This window comes from Chaetodon auriga, chromosome 3 (assembly GCF_051107435.1).
Source record: "Chaetodon auriga isolate fChaAug3 chromosome 3, fChaAug3.hap1, whole genome shotgun sequence".
Classification (NCBI taxonomy): domain Eukaryota; kingdom Metazoa; phylum Chordata; class Actinopteri; order Chaetodontiformes; family Chaetodontidae; genus Chaetodon; species Chaetodon auriga.
The window spans coordinates 3120710-3138141 of record NC_135076.1 but is presented as its reverse complement, the minus strand read 5'-3'; the positions used below and the strand labels follow the sequence as shown (position 1 = coordinate 3138141).

At 42.6% G+C, this 17432-nt stretch overlaps 1 protein-coding gene across 2 annotated transcripts; it reads left to right on the top strand.

Annotated features, from left to right (window-relative positions):
• Positions 1-287: 287 nt before the first annotated feature.
• Positions 288-15006, top strand: LOC143314789 (uncharacterized). 2 transcript variants are annotated; one of them, XM_076721962.1, is made up of 5 exons: positions 288-1932; positions 5009-5187; positions 6390-6534; positions 10372-10677; positions 13286-15006. In XM_076721962.1, exons 1-5 carry the CDS (start codon positions 319-321, stop codon positions 13442-13444), a joined length of 2403 nt encoding a protein of 800 aa, XP_076578077.1. In that variant the 5' UTR covers positions 288-318; the 3' UTR covers positions 13445-15006. The 2 variants fall into 2 exon arrangements, with proteins under 2 accessions (XP_076578077.1, XP_076578086.1); XM_076721971.1 differs by lacking the exon at positions 13286-15006 and having other exon boundaries at positions 6390-6562; positions 10372-10499.
• The last annotated feature ends 2426 nt before the right edge of the window (positions 15007-17432 follow it).

The following is a 17432-nucleotide window of genomic DNA, read 5'->3' as shown; positions in this document are numbered from 1 at the left end:
ATCATGTGTATAAAACAGATTTAAAAGTCAGGAAAATGGTGTTTGTTTGGCTCGTGAGGATACTGGAGGTCACACTCCTGCAGTCCTGTTATCCACCACATCACACAGTGTTCATGTTGCTGGTCCAATATGCAGTCCAATACTGCAGCCTTTTTGACGGGGAACGCGCTTCCAAATTTACCCTCCCGCTGCGCTCGCTCCCTGTACCTTAAAAAAGCGCGTGCACGGCTGAAGGTCACTTAAACACAAAAGGCTTTCAGCGCTGCGGTCCAATATAGCGCATGCGCGCTGCCGGAGGACTGCTTCACAGACCGCAATATGGCGAGAATGCCTGCCAGCGGAGACACGGAGCAGGAGCAGATGAGCTGCCCCGAGAGGAGTAGGGATGAGGATAATGAGGAGGAAGATGAAGATGAGATCCAGGAGGTCCAGATCACCGGGGACGAGGAGGACGAGGAGTCCGATAGAGATGGTGTGGAGCTGGAGTGGGAGTCAGGGAGCACAGTGCTGGACTCCAGCGGTTCCGCCGAGGAGACACAAGCGGTCGTTATGCGGAGTATGGACCGAGGAGAGGAGGAAGGAGAGACGGACCCCTTCAGCAGCAACATCCACACTGGGCTGGAGTCTCACCTGGAGGGAGACCTTCAGCGGTCAGAGCGGAACCGGCTGAGCGAGAACACCCGCCTGGCCACCCGGTACGCAGTGAGGATCTTCAGGGAGTACCTCAGTGAGAAAGCTCAAAGTCCAGACTTTGAAACTATGGACAAGGAGGCGCTCTGCGCTGTGCTGCGCTCCTTTTACGCGGAGGCGCGCTCCAAAAGTGGACAGTTGTACAGCAAGTCGTCCCTCATCAGCATCCGGAGCTCACTGAACCGGTACCTGAACGAACCGCCCTACTGCCGCACCTTAGACCTCACCAAGGACCCAGAGCTGCGCAGCGCCAACCTGACCCTGGCCGCGGTTATTCGGAGGCTGGAGGAGCAAGGTGCCGGTCCCGTGGTGCAGAAACAAGCCATCACGCGCTCAGACCTTCGGAAACTGTACGAGTCCTCTGTGTTCAACACCGACACGGCGTTCGGGCTGCTCAACAAGGTCTGGTTCGAGACCTGTATGTATTTCTGCACCAGGGGCCGGGAGAACCAGCGGGAACTGGAGGAGGACTCGTTCGGCCTGGCCGTGGATGAGGATGGAAGAAAGTTCGTATACTTTAAAGCTCTCGGACCATACCACAAGTCCCGCTCCGCCGCCTGGACCAAGAAGCGTCCGGACGCAGACGAGGACACCTTACCGCGGATGTACGAGACTGGCACAGAGCAGTGTCCGTACGCCAGCTTCGTCCGGTACGTGTCCAAACGGAACCCCCTCTGCAGGGCGTTCTTCCAGCGTCCCCGGGACCACTGCTGCGCGAGCGACGTGACGTGGTACGAGAACAAAGCTATCGGGAAGAACCTGTTGGGCACGAGGATGCAGATGTTGTCTCGCGCTGCCAAGCTCTCCAAGACCTACACCAACCACTGCATCGGTGCCGTGTCCATAGCAACGCTCAACAGCATCGTGGGCGCCGCGGGCGCTAGGCCGACGACGACGCTTTACGTTGCCTCGGAAACGGTCAACGGTCACACGCAGTCTCACCTCCAGCTCGTAATCCCGTACCTCCGCCGAGTAAACGATGCTGCGGCTTCAGATCCGCAGCGGACAACGACAGCAACGGCATCAGCAATAATAAACACATCAGCAACAACAACCACGAGTAAAGCCAGCGCTGACGACGAACCGGGGGCTCCTTACGCCAAGAAACTGTGCGTGCGCCCCGGGACACGCGCGGAGTCGCCTGAGGAGCGGAACGAGAGCGAGCCGGTGCCTGCGAGAGCCAAGGAGTCCCATATTCATACACAGCCCGCCGTCCGGTCTCCGGTCGCCGTGCCTACACAGGTAAGACAGGACATGTGTTCGGTTTTCATCTTCTTGTGTGTCAACAGCTCGTGCGTAAAATCTGCCACAGGCAAGACAAAATATAGGCGCTCTGTGCATCAGCACCATGTGAGTCCTGTACGGGTAGCACACTACACCAATACCCAGCTTTAAAGGAAGACGCATTCTTCATGAAGAAAGTACACAGAGGCATGTAATACACAACACTGTACAACATCAAAGTGTTACAATACATGGTAAGAGATGAAATAGCTTGTAAATTTCTGATTTTTGGAAAATAACATTTGTATTGAATTTGCAAATAGGCAGCTGTTACTATGGTCACCCCAGACAGCAATAATAGCAAGAATAAAAAAGGATAGGAAGAAAAACAACAAATAGACAATAAAAAGAACTATATATGTGTACATTACATACAAAAAGAGTATAAAATAGTATTGCCTTAAATATTTTAATTGCACATGGTAAGATATGGATAATAAAATACAGTGTTTTGTACTGTTGCACAGTAAAAAATATTTAATATTGCACAAGATATTTCCACAAATGTAACAGATATTATGTTAAACATATATAAGACAGTAGTGCAAACGGTTTGCGATGTTGTGAAACAACATCAACAAATAGTTTCAGCCTCAAATACGCAATGAGTTAGTGAGACAGTCTACTGTATATATATATCACCAACCTCAATGCTGTGGAAGGCAGAACTCACCATCAAACTCCTGGTTGTGCTGGGTGGGCAAACAACTGCTCAGAGTAGCTGCAAACAATCCTCACTTAGCCAGACTTTAAAAAAGTCAGGGATCTGAAGTCTGACCGTGCAAGACTTAGAACTGAACTAAAGACAAAGAAGACATGGCAGGACAGGTTTGAAGAGAGCACTTTGGAACGGAATGAAAGAAAATAGCACAACGCTCTGGAAAAAAGCTGAATTAGAGCCCAGGGAACTTTGTTTCCAACCTGTCAGCACTGGCCTCCTACCATGCTGCCATTTGCTTCTTACAAAGCACCTGGCATTATAAAGTAGCCTACAAGCCAGTCTGGACTAGCTGGTGCTCTGACAGAGCAAAGTCATATCTATGTGCCTGACAGGCTGTCCTTGTATTTCTTTGCTTCCTGTCAGGCTTTTGGCATTATCTGGCAGTCCTGAGGCTATGATTCCAAATCATCAGCATTTCTCTAAAACGAGCTTGTGGGTCAGGCCTGCCAGCCATCTCACTGTATGTTAGAGGACACTGAGATTGGCTCATAACTAAAGAACGGTAGGCTTGGAGACACCTGCCTGACAGACTGTATTGATGGAACAGTAGTCCCAGTGCAATGACAAATATATAACCTAAAATTAAATTCTATATCATCAACGCAAACTAAGCACTCTGTGATGTTTGCTAATTGAGCTTTATTCATTATTTCTTTGAGCCACTCGGGGGCAGCAGAACAAGGTGAAACTCAGTTTTTGAAGTTCTCACAAAGGCAACAAACAGTTGCTTCTTTACACATCCAGCAGACAACATTAGCATTCATTTGAGTGTCATGTCTCTGCGCACCTGATGAATGTAAGACCAATATTCACTGTCTTTTTCCAGCTTAAAAGGTGGTGGTTGATTGAAATCAAAACAGAGGTCAGGTACTATTTAGTAGGTTATCAGAGCTTTTTAACTGAAAACAACTGCCTGCTGCTGCTGCTGCTGGATATTGTTTTGACAGGAGCACTGAAACTGCACTAAAACAGTCAAGTTGTGAGCCATAAAAAATGCTGAAAGATGCTAAACGCTGTATTAATCTGAGGGGAACTGCAGGGTTGGTAAGAGCTTTCAGTGGGTCTGCCACTATGAGTGACACCTTTCACATTATACATAGTTAATATAAAGATATTGATTAGTGCAGCTTCAAAAGTCAGTGGCATATTTAGCAAAAAAAGAGATCAGTGGTGAGCACTCTCCTACACAGAGCACAACATCTCACCTGTGAGAAGGAGGCATTAAATGACTGAATCTGTTGTTTGTCAGTGGCCTCTAGAATGACACATAGAAGCGTTTTATGAACTGATGCTCCCATCAGTAGGACCACATTATTTGTCTCTGCCTTCAAAACTGTTACAAATCACTGTTGGTGAAATAAGTGATTTGGTAAAGTCAGGGAAACATCATTGTTTGGGTTAAAATGACTACTTACAGGATCTTCATTGGTTACAATAATATACACTAGGTTAAGGTCCAGGAAAGATGATGGTCATGGTTTAACAGTGGTCTCTCATGTTCAAGTCTGATATTTCATTGAGTCTTCCATCCACCCTGACCTCCTCCCATTGTAGACTTTGGTGCTCAGATGTTTGCTTGGGGTGCTTGCTGAAAGGTTGATGCTATTGTTCCTCTTGGTAGGATAGTCTCTATAAAGAACGTTGTGTCTGGTGCTTTCTTTACATAACTTTCTGTTGCCACCACATTGGTGTAATGATGATGAAGTCTATATTTAAATTATGCACTTTATGCAGCCATCAGTAAACACCAACTGTTGTGGGATGGTTCAGTCAACTGTGACTGCTAGAAGAATTTGCCAAGCAGCTCTAAAATAAGTGGAATATTTTGACAGGTATACTGGACATTTCAAGTGTCTAACTGATATGACAAACACGACTGTTACTCAGTTCTAATAATACTGCTATTAATTTTATACTGGTACTACCACTACTGTTTGTGTATGTGCGCTCATATACAACTCACATTGTGGGGACTCACCATACTTGAGGGGACAAAATGCAAGTCCCCATAATGTAATCCATTAAATGTTATGGTGAATACTTGGTTTTAGGCTAGGGTAAGGTTAGGTTTAGGTTAAGGTTAAGGTAAGGTTAGGTTAGGTTTAGAATAAATTTAGGGTAAGGGTTAGGGTTAGGGTTAGGCAAGTAGTGGTTATGGTTAGGGAAAGTCTCCAGGAAATGAATTTAAGTCTATGTAATGTCTCCAAAAGTGATGAAAACCTAACGTGTGTGTGTGTGTGTGTGTGTGTGTGTGTGTGTGTGTGTGTGTGTGTGTGTGTGTTTGTGTGTATGTGTGTATGTTTTGTGTCCCAGGACAGCCGTGGCAGCAGCAGTATGTCGAGTCAGCAGCTGGTCTCTGTGTCTCCTTTGGGCTCTGCCGGCATCCCTACACCAGCCAAGCTCACCAAAACCAACGCACCTGTCCACATTGATGTAGGAGGACACATGTACACCAGCAGCCTGGGCACCCTCACTAAGTACCCTGAGTCCCGGTGAGAGACACAAATCCACTATGAAAAAACAATTCACCAATTAAGTAGAAAGAGTATGGTCTAGACCTGGTGTCTATGAAAAGTGTAATGAGATAACTTTCAATGTGATTTTGAGCTATATAAGTAAAATGGAACTGAAATTTAAGAAGTCACTTTCCCACAATTTGCATCGAAGGGTATATTTAAGGTTGGAATTTACAATTTGGATTAACAATTACAATAGGAGTCTGAAATATTTGCAGGTAGGACTTAATGACATTTTAAGGGAGTTTTAAGGGAGTATTTAAACTTGTAGGTGCAATTGGTTTTCTGCATGGCTAAAAAGGTAAACGCCTCTTAAAAGGTACAGAACAACATTACACATACCCCTTAATTTGTACTGCAAAAATAATTCATGGCTCTATGAATGGATTGCAATGATTTATGGGATTTTGAATAGATTCTCTCCATGATTCAGTATTTTTTAATCTAGCAAAACATTTGAAAGCATCCCTGAAATTTCACCTCAAATGAAAATGTTTTAATGTGTAAGTCACTACATACTACACCTTTTAAATCCAATTATTAAATACATTAATTACATCGTTATTAATGGGTAGATTTATGGAACGTTACGGTAATGGTAGATAATTAAAGAATTCAGTTTCACAGTGAACCACTGTTCTTTCATGTTGCATTAAAAACTCAGAAATGATACATGTGATTGTCAGAGCATTTTAAATCTGCCAAGTAGCATTCAGCATGTGTAAACTGACTGATGGTGGAACTGTTTTAGTTGTGTTTAGTCCAATACATACTGGTGGTCAATAATCTTAATCACCTGATTGCTTTTGATGTAAAATGCTTCTCTCGCTTAATTTTTCTTGATTCTGGCTAATACAAATCTTAACTCTGGCAACATCTGATAACATACAGTACATTTAAGCAAGATACTGTATGACCTTGGAAAAAAGAAATAACATATCCCTCCACTCACAAAAAAATATATATTAATTAGCTATAAAATAAAGACAGTTCAAAACTGCTACAGTCTTACTTGGTCTGGTATGACTGATAGCTTATGATTGGCAAAGTGTACTTTTTTGGACATTCAGCTATTGCAGTATATTTTATCTGTAGCCAGCAGACATGACAAGCCCCCCAACTTTTGGTTGGTGTTTGATGAAGAGGCACTCTGTCTTTGTCTTTATTGTTTATGGCAGGATTGGTCGTCTGTTTGATGGAACAGAGCCTATAGTGTTGGACAGTCTAAAGCAGCACTACTTCATTGATCGAGACGGACCCATGTTCCGTTACATACTGAACTTCCTTCGGACCTCAAAACTCCTCATCCCTGATGACTTCAAAGTGAGTGTCTGTCTAGAGCTTTGATCAGGTACTGCCACAATTAATCACTGCAGCGTGTCTGAACAGTCATGAATCATAGGGAAACCAAATGAATGATCTGTCAAGACTCTCAGAGGAAGGATTTTAACTGTTGTCACTTGTCCAAAGATACTTGAGCTTATAGATGACTTACAGAAACTGCCGTGAAAACTGCTTTGAGAGTATCGTGCTACAGTTACCCTCATGACTCAGAAGATTCTTGAATAGAAGTCAAATGTTTTCTTTGAGTGGTAACTGTAATAACTATCTATACAGTTCCATACATTCCATGACTATGCTTTGGATCTAAATAGTCCCTTAAACAATTAACAATGCACTTTTAGTCTGCAGTGCTTTAGGCTGTTATGTAAATACATATTATGTCTTTTTCTATCTAACAGATGTCCTCAGACATTCCCCCTTTCCTAATCACTTGACAGCTCTACCCATTCCCACACCTGTTCCCACTACTCCACTAATCCTACAGTTACCTGGCCTACTCCACCCACTCCTCACCTGCACCTCATTCCTTAATCAACCTTCACTACATGTATCAGCCCAGATTTTTTGTTCCTCTGTCAGTTCGTCATAGTTACTGTTTGCTTTTTGCATTGTGCTTTTGTTTCCTGAATGTTTAGCCAGACCTTTGTCTACCTGCCTGCCTGTTACCCATTTACATGATACTATGTCAACCTGCTTGTCAGTCTGCCCCCAAGTACCCACCTGTAAGCTTTTTTTTAGTTCATTAAACCACTGAAACAAACCTGCCATCTTGACTGCCTGCATTTGGTTTCAGATCTTCATTTTCTGAGCATGGCAGTATGAACTGAAAAGTTATGGACCCAGTAGACACTGTATGAACTTTATTACCCAATTGCTGACCTTCTGTGGCTAAAAGATTTTTGAAGGAAGGCATCATGTAAGGAACACAGAGAGGCAGCTCTGTCACTGGCACGTGGGAATGTGTCGTCTAAGCCTTGGTTATGGGACTTCATAGTTGTGTGGGTCACAGACTTTAACACCCCTGCTTCCCAGTCATCTGGCCTAAAGAATGCTAGTCACCAGCATATTAGCTGCCAGTCTACATCTTGTTCTGCTAAGATCCAGCCTTCTAACAACCAATCTTGACTACTTCCTGCTAACATCCAGCCCACTAACCTTCAGTCTGCTAACCTTCAGCAAGCTCGCTCCCATCCAGCACTCCCGTTGATTTGGCTCAGGTTTGTGAGCCTGCAGCCTTCCTGTCATGAGCCAACCTCCAGACTGCTAACAGTTAGCCAGACTTTCTCTGGCCTGCTAACCTCCTGCCAGCTCCAGGTCCTGAGTTGGCTTGCTACACAGGAGCTCAAGGAGCCTACTACCTTCCTTCCAGCTCCTGAGTCAGCTAGCTACTGGCCTACTAGCCTCTAGCAAGTTCCTGTACTTGAGTTGGATAGCTTCCTGCCCGAGTCCGCCTTTGACAATTCCCAATAGTCTCCTTTCTGGGGGACCTAGCAAACTTTCAAGATGGCCCACAAAAGAAAGTGAGGCATCCGATGGCACTTGGCCTTCCTGTTGTCCAGCTCACTTGTCTCTTTTCTACTTAACCTTGCTCTAGAGTCAGACAGCTTCCAGCCTTCTAGGTTCCAGCCAGTTGACTAGTTGGCTAGTCAACTGGCTGGCTGCATGATGCTGTCTTTTTGGGTAGCCCACTAGAAGGAAGCATGCCTTTCGCTGACATTGTGCCTCTCAACTGCACAGCTCCTCATCCTTACCATTGCCAAGCTCCTAAGCCTGACCACTGCCCAGTTCCTTGTAGGTTCTGCTGCCCAGCAGCCCGCCCACCATTTCTCTGGTCCCTGGGTCAGCCACTGCCGAGTCTGCTCGTGTTTTCTTGTTGGCTGTTCGGTCGACACCTGTTTTTAGTTCCCTGTCAGTAGTCCTGCCAACACCTACTCCTGAGCTGCAGCAGTCACAGGTTCCTGTGCTGCAGCAGCCTCCTCCACTAGCTCACCTGCTAGTCTTCAAGCTGCCGGCCTCCAGTTCTGCTCAGATCTCCTGTTGCTGATCTCTGGTCCTGCACTCCAGCCAGCAGACTCCGGTCCAGATCTCCTGCCAAATCGGCAGGTTCCAGAGGGATTCCGCTTATGCTGCCAGCCTCCAGGGGTTTCAATTTTGCCGACAGTCTCCTGCAGAACCTCCAGAGGGATTCCACCTTCTCTGGTGGCTCCCTGCTTGGTCCCTCAGGCGTCCTGCCTTCAGCACCACCCTCGCCCCTCTGCTTAGCCTCCTGTCGGTCCTCCAGGGTCCACCCTTCAGTCCTAGAACCTGTTCGCCCTCCAGACCTGCCCATCTGACTTAGCGGAGCTGGGGACATCTGTCTTCAGTTATTCCCTCAAAAAAAAAAAAACAAAAAAAAAACCACATAGGTTCAAACCATTCAAATATTTATTTTTGCACGTGATGTCCATTAGAGGACAAACCAATACAAGAGACATCCTACATGTATACATATATTTATTTCAACATAAACATGCCTTTTAAAAGATTGACATACCTTCACCTTACAAAATCAACAAATACAACAATGTCCCATTCTGTGTTGTTGAATGTCCTGGACAAATGAAAGAAATATCATCTGTCATTACAGACCCTATTTTCCAATGTTTTATGTCCAAGTGACTAATGGAGACAACAGTTTTAGTATTGAGTGAGAGCACTGCAGCTAGCAGCAATGAAGCTAGCAATGTCAGTGTATGTCCACAAAAAGCCACTGACAGGCTTAGAATGTTATCCTGAGTGTCTGACAGCATTATGGAAAGGATCCCTACAGAGATACCTTTAAAGTGTGAGATCCGTTTAAGAAACAGCAGCTATATCACTCTTGACAAAGCCACCAGACTCACTTTTCAGAAACAGTGATTTTATCATTGTTAAATACACTTTATTAACACTTGATGGAAACAAAATAAAGTTGACTAAAACCTTCTTTGTCCATCTTTCACTATTCCACACAATCACCACCAACTCTGGGTCGGTTGAAATAAACCCTTAATTCACCAAATCAAGAGAGGAGTAACAGAGAGCATGGACCTCAGAGAAGCAGTGAAAACGTGTAGAGCCAGAATATTGTCCCTGGACATTGTGACTGGAGAGATTTAAGTATGTTGGACAGATTTTCCTGGTAAAAAAAAAAGATGGTAATACCAAATAACGGAAACTCTGGTTGTGTGACTCCTGTCCATTACACAGTGCAGGCCTATCCAAGAACAGCCATCACAGTGGTGCTGTTTCTTTTCACAATCAAATGTTTTACTGTTTTTTGTTTTTTTCAATTTGATTATATGTTTGAATTTATCAAATTTGTTGATAGCTTTGAGGTCTTCTGCTCCGTCCCTATCAAAGTCCCAGGCCATCTGCCTGAGGTCTCCGGCTCCACCTCAGTCCTGTACCAAGTTGTGTCTTCCGTATTTAGCTTAATTTAGAAATAATAATTCAACAAATGAAGTCTGTCCTCCATATAAGTTTATCAGAAAAAAAAATTGGTAATTACATTTATTCAATGTATTTTAAGTAAAATATGATGGATGACAGATGTGGACCTCACATTTGGTGAGGGGGTTACTCCTGACTATGTCGCTGCTTTGTTCATTTATGTTGATCAAAGCTGTGCTTGTTTGTACGCTTGTGGGTTTGTGCTTTCATATGTGTATTTTTGTGTGTACCTGTATGAATGTGAACATGTGTGTGAATTTTTTATTAGCCTTTTTTTTCTTGTTTCTTCTTTCCATGTCTGTATGTCTCTGACCTTGTCTTCATGTATATGGTGTGTGTTTGCAGGAATACTCCCTGTTGTATGAAGAGGCCAGTTTCTTCCAGCTGGCTCCTCTGCAGGCTGAGCTGGAGCGCTGGAGGACTGAGCGGGAATGTGGGGGTGTGTGTCTAGAGTGTGAGTGTGTCGTGATTCATGTGGCTCCGGAGCTTGGTGAAAGGATCAGCGTGAGTGCCCACCGGGCTGTGATCGAGGAGGTTTTTCCTGAGATCAGAGATGTCATGTCCAATTCCTTGAATGCCAGCTGGAACCAGGACTCCACACACATCATTCGCTTCCCGCTCAATGGCTACTGCCACCTCAACTCTGTCCAGGTACAAAAGCACACTTTGGGTTCAGCTTTCAAACCCTTCAAAACCAATGTTTGTAGGGGATGAGACAGCAGTGGCTGAAGTGTGACACTAGTCTAGCAGTTCAGGGGTTCAGAAGCAAGCTGATGCTTTGGGAAATGATTTAATTTGTTGAACTGCAACTGAGATTTGGTATATATCTTATAAAAAAAAAGTCATGTTGTTTGCTAGTTGGTTGACACTTATTTCTGTTAACAAATTGAGTTCTTTAATGTCTTTATAGTTCTTTAATTAAATTGCCAACAGTTCAGCTGGTAATAAAACCAAATATGGTGAAAATGGAAAACCAACTTGAACTGTAAAAGGTGGTGTTGTTTTGGCTTTTTCCCTAAATTATATTTCTAAATTTGTGTCCAAATTCATATTACAGTAAGTGGAAAATGAAGGTATTTTCCAGCGAATCAAAAGCTTAGTAGAAGTGCAAGAAAAGAAAAAAATCAATTCTCGTCAATAAGCTGTTATTCCTCCATTTCTGTGTATGTTTAATATTACTGTGAATTGATCTATTAGAAAACTAGCTTTCTCTGATCTTCCAAGCCTAAAACGTATTCAGAGACAAGTTAAAAGAAGTCAGGGAGATGTGCTCTAAATAAACGAAATTCAAAAGGAGAGCACATATCAGTCGTACAAGCCTTGTTATTATTTGAAGAGAAATTTTTTTTCATGTACTGTTTGATTTAAAATTTGTGTATTTCGATTTGTGAATTATCGTATTTTGCCAGTATGAAAACTAAATCAATTAAATTCTTAATTGTTGAAACCAAGCAATACTGATTGTTCCAGATTCAAGCTGCTTTTGTCTTTTCAATTTTCTCAACACGGTAATCTTTAGCTTCAACCTGCTGTTTGTGCACCATACACAGAATTTTAAGCTCAGTGTTTGAATGTTTCTTTCCCTTGGGGGTGTAGTTAACCTGTAGCTCAAAGTTTTTATGCACACAGGCTTGTGCCTTCGACTTTTTATCAAAGAACCAGATATTTTTTAACGGTCTTAACCTTTTGTACTGATGGGTTTCTTGCTGATCCCATAGAGGTAAGTCTAACAGAATCAGAACTCCAAGCACTTTTACAACGTCACAAACTCAGAACTGTTGGTCCGACAGGGGGACGGGGCAGGTGGGATCCTACACTTTACAGCCATGATTTTGGCAGATGAGAACCACACAGTGTGAGTGATCCAGGCTTACCAGGGGGGTGTTACTTGGAGTTACATGATCATACACATATCGACAGCTGTTTTCAGTTACTGGCAGCATATTGAATGAATACAAGGATAGACTGAAGCAAGCTGACACCAATCGAAGATGCAGTATCACTAATGGCCACTACTCAGTGTCTGCTCGAACGATCCCTGCTCAATAGGCATCCATTAAAACGTGCCACCTTCCGTCTGTTACTGAGACATGATGGTCTCAATAGTTGATCTCACTCTCCCACAGGTGTCAAAACATACTTATTTTATTCAAATGCTAATGTAATTTGCAAACATCTCTTTTTGACAGTTAAAAAATCTCACAAATGTGTTTTAATATCAGGTTTTTACACAATATTTTGAAAATGTTGGTCATATTTCACCACCCTCTGCATGTCACATCCATCAAATGCTTGATGAGAAATGTCTATCTTGAATGATCTGTTAGTAAGAGTCAATATTGACAATCAGCCAATAACTTTCTTGTGATAAATTGATGGCTGACACATTTCATTACTGTACGTCTGTGTGTCTTTGTCTCAGGGGAAATCTCAGTCAGACAGATAAGTATAGAGGAACAGAGGACTCCTGAGGGCAAACAGAGATAATGTCACCTCGTTCACTTCAGTGGGAAGGGGAGGGAGAGGGAAACTAATGGACTACTTCTGAAGTAGGTGATGTTTCAGGCCAGAGAGGCTGAGTGTGGGATGGATTTTACCTAGAGAAAATGAAGAGTGACCCCGAGGCCTCTGTCTCAGCTCACAACATGTTTAAACATAGACAGAGAAGAACTGCAGAGTGTGTCAGGTAAATCAGAGAGGTACACAATCAGTGAATAATTCTTCTTCTTTCACTTTGATTCTGATTTGATATAAGTTTTATTTTCAGACACATACTGCCACACTTGTTTTTTTTCTTGAGAAAATGTAATGATTTAACTGTCCATCAGATGAAGCTGTTTCTGGTTCTGGGTATAGGTATGGTAGCCCATATGCAAAGCATTTTGGCAAACAAAAAAAAAAGTGTATACCACACTGCACAGGATGCTCTATTGACTGTGGGATGAATGCATGTTGAATGGTAGCAGAGATAAAGCAGAGGCACACCATCAGCTCAGTCGTTTACCTGCACGGCACTGATGTTTGAAAATGCAGCAAAACAAAGCTGACACCACAGGCCATTGTGGTTTGTCTGTGTGCACGTGTTTTTTCCGAAACTTCATTCAAGATGGAGCTTACAAAATGAATGACACATGAAATGATGAACAAACTCCATTTTAGTCCAAGCAGTATTCTTGAGCTCACGACTCGGTTGGAGTAAATGTCTGAATGTCAGCTCTCATCGTTGTGTTGCTGTCGTTTGGTTTGTGTGTGACTGCAGGTGTTGGAGAGGTTACAGCACAGAGGGTTCTGGATCACATGTTCATGTGGTGGTGGAGTGGACTCGTCCCAGTTTTGTGAATACATTCTACGGAGGGATGGCCGAGGCAGCCGACAACCCCCCACCCTCATACGAATCAAACAGGAGCTTGTGGACTGAACTTTTTGGACACATATCAGCAGCTGTTCTCTGCCGGGATTTGGCCTGATTTTCATTTCACTATGAAAGAACAAACTGAGCAGACATGAATGCACAGAATCCACATCATAGGTGACGGAGGTTAGTGCATTAGTCTGTCTGCTCTGATATTTTACTTGCAGTTGCAACAGTCATTTCAGACAGTCCTATCATTACATGCAAAAATAGATCTTTCAGTGCAGGGTTTGGCAGGGAATCATGGGAAATGTCATCCTGATTTCAAGATACACTAGCAGTAGCATTTCTATTGATATGAAATGGAGGCTAGTATTTAGTAGCCAGTATGGAAACAGCCTTTATTATGGTACATGTCATTTTATATTGTGATGTAGTGTATTCCCTGGAAATTCAATTGAGAAGCACTGATAACCAGATGCTAATGTCTGTTTTTGCCAAACCTATTGAATTAAAGACCTAAAAAAGGTACTTCATCACATTGATGCAACAATTCTGTAAATCTACACTGCAACAGAACAGTCCTGCTCATTGAGCTCCAACATTGCCCACACTGGCCCAATACCCCATAAGATATTAAAGAGAGGGTTACTAAAGTATGAACAGTACAGCAAAATCCTGAAGACTTGACACATTTCTCTTGTTTAATAGGATGCATGCTGTCATTGCCCAACCTGATCCCCAGTCATCTCCACCATAGTCTCACAAGGTGGACATGCTGAGGCTGAAAAATTTGCTGTGTCCTCATATACAATGCATGAACGTTCACATCATGCTGACATTTTCTGAAAGGTGCAACAACACGAACAGACTGGCTGGTGGCTACAGCTCATCATTTGACTGTGTGGTGTTTATGCAGTTTTAAAGTTTTCATGATACTCATGCATACTCATGCATTTTGTTATGTATATGGAAGAATTTCCTCTCAAAACATCATTTTGTTCTTTTGTGAATTAAAAAGAACCTGACAGACAGATAGAAAGACGGATATTGGATCTCTCTGAAACTGTCCACCAAAGAAAGAAGATTGCATCAGTAACTGATTCATGAAATGTAGACGTGTGTGTTGTGTTTTGGCATCTGAACAAAGATTGCTGATAGGGATGCTTTTATGTTGACGAAGACAAATGACATAATTTAGGACAATTTTCAAAAGTAAATATGCATTTGCATGAGATGGTTCCACTGCAGAGTTCATGGACATTAAATAAGTCAGCACAGACTGCTCAGCATCTCCTTTAACATGCAGTCAACGCATCAACAGCACAAACAGTCTGCAGTCTTAAAATATCACATTGAAAATAATGTTTTTCCAGCCAAGGCTACTGGTTGTAATGTACTGTATATGTTGTATAAGTACTGTACATCTTCAATGCAACTATGTATAAGTTGCGGTGTATAAATTGAGGCATGAGCCTTTTTGCATGTACGGTTGCACTGTTTTGTAATATCTGCAGAGACCATCAGTTACGTTTACCTGGAGCAAATCAGACATGTTTGCATTTGGTAAAGTATAAATTTAGAGCACAAGCACAGAGTTCCCTGTGAAAATAAAAAGAACTCTAATTTATGTCAGCCTTCATTTTATTTTTGGAATGCAATGTCTTTACTATAGATGAAGATCGTCTGTCTTCATTCTGTTGTGGAAAAAAGTTGCAAATTTATTTCAAATATGTTTCCAAATATGCTCTCCAGGACAAGCTGAGGGTGAGCTCTTAAAGACGGATGGAACAGAAACTCAAACCAGCATTGTTTATTTGTACATCATTTTCTTTCTTTTGCATAATTATTGTGAGATAATTTCATGATGAATAAACAAGAACTCAAAAATAAGTTTTTCCAAAGGATGAAAAGACACCTCTCATGAGTCTTACTCCAGTCAATCCAATCTATAATGCTTCCTCGTGCTGTTACTATTATTTTTGACAATAGCGAAGAGGAGAAGACTGTTAAAGATGAAGCTTTCTAACAAACAGCACAGAACAGTTGAATGAGTAAAATCTAGATGAGTTGGTGGGTGGAATTTTTCTCTCTGTCTTGGACAGAGACAGGTTTTTCCACCCATCTCCAGTCTTTATGCCAAGCTAAGCTCACTGACTATAGCTTCATATTTACTGCACAGACACAAGTGGCATCACCCTGAACATCAAAGTCTCAGTGAGAAAGCTATAAGTACAGTTCCCAAAATGCTCTTTTTTAATATGAAGGACTTACTCATGTAAGAAAATACCTTTCAACTAATTCAAAAAGGAAACATTTTAGAGTTTCTCGCAAAAAAATAGAAATGCTTTATAACCAAGGGGACAGGCTGGTCTTCATTAGTCCTCATGCTCTTTCAGTGAATATTGCCAAAAAGCTCAGGTTCAGTTAAACCAGAGCTCGCAGGTGGTTACAGTTGGCCCAACTGCTGTGCCAAAATGAGCAGCACATGGTGAGTTTAAGGCTCACTTGAACTGCAATTAAACCAGATGTAGACCACTAAACTAAACGACAGCACGTTTTATCAGTAATGCCAAGGTTAATCATATCATACAATATTTTGCCCCAGCTCTAATACCACTCTCCCTGTAATCTACTGCAGCCTAAGGAATCTGTCAAAAATATAGAAACACCTCAAATAAACTTCCAGCACTGTTCTAAACAGCAGCCAGTCAACAGCAGCTCATACCCAATCCTCTTTTTTTGTTTATGATTGTAGTTTATTTGACTTTTAGGTTTGTCTGCTTAGTTAAGCTATCAGCAAATAACCCTTCTGTTTGCCTACCAGCAGAACAGCAGAGTGGATCATAACATTTACCTGCTACACCGGTCATATCCACACCTGGACAAGGGTCGGAACACAATGAGGATCATGTGCTTTGAATTCTCCCGTGCTTTTAACACCACACAGCTTCTGCTGGGAGACAGCTACCTGCGCACTGGAATAACAAATTACATGACCAGCAGGACATTGTGGGGTTATTGTGGACAACGGGAGCAGGAACACAAACGTCTAATGGTTGACTGTTGGGTGGTGCAGATTGAACCACATTATGTCACATTGTCATCCCTTGAATTGCATCTTTTTGACTGTACAATCTTCAAATGTGTTTGATGAGTACTTTCAGGCTGGTGATACTGTTCATTTTGTGTGGACAAATCCCAACATAGCCTGCCTCTCAATACTTTCTGACCTCTCTGTGGAACACAGCTCCGAGCCCATTGGTTCCTACGGTAAGGGTTACGAAAACTTGGGAAATAATATTAATAACTCCTGAAATCATATGAGGAACCGCTTCAATCAGTCAAAGAAGAGGGAAATTAATTACATCAAATGTATCAGTCTTATATCTTTAAGTTATAAGCTCTGAATACACTGACCTCCACCTCTATCATAAAGGATCAAACAAATCCAACTTGGCGATAAGTGAAGACACTTATTGAACTGCCTAAACTCAGAGATGAATAAGCACCACTGAGCATATATACAACTAGAATGAATGAAAACATGAATGCAGGAGTGGGTAAAGAATGGGTAAATTAAACGAACAAGTTATTGCTGATAGAATAAATGAATTGATGAATGTTATCAAAAATTAGTCAAAAGCTCAAAAAGGGAAAAATAACTAAAATCAATAAAAAGCCGTGATTTTTAGAATGAGCTGCATCAACTCTGAGACAGAACACAAGGAGGATGTGAGACAAATAAATTTGCCTTGCTTTGCCTTCTGACTGCTTCTGGGGTGATGAAGGGCTGATGATGACACAAACTTCCAGGAAAGCGTGGAGCAGGGCGAAGCAGACTCTGTGATCCTCAGTTGCCAGGGTGACAGTCAGAGGAGAACTGCTGGAGGTTCAGAGATTCCCCAGGAGGATGACTGCAGTCTCCAGCTGAGGCCTCACAGCACACACACTGGGTGTGTTCCGGTCTTGTTGTGTTCAGTGGCGGGCTGCAGAGGTTGGATTCTGGAGCTTGAACCAAATAATCTTGAGAGGTTTAACCACATGAAAAAAA

What these genes read in the sequence shown, in the direction of transcription:
- LOC143314789 (XM_076721962.1), top strand. Translation starts at nt 319, where the DNA reads ATGGCGAGAATGCCTGCCAGCGGAGACACGGAGCAGGAGCAGATGAGC. An exon ending in ACTAAGTACCCTGAGTCCCG is followed by an intron (nt 5,188 to 6,389) that starts GTGAGAGACACA and finishes TGTTTATGGCAG; the next exon opens with GATTGGTCGTCTGTTTGATG. An exon ending in TCATCCCTGATGACTTCAAA is followed by an intron (nt 6,535 to 10,371) that starts GTGAGTGTCTGT and finishes GTGTGTTTGCAG; the next exon opens with GAATACTCCCTGTTGTATGA.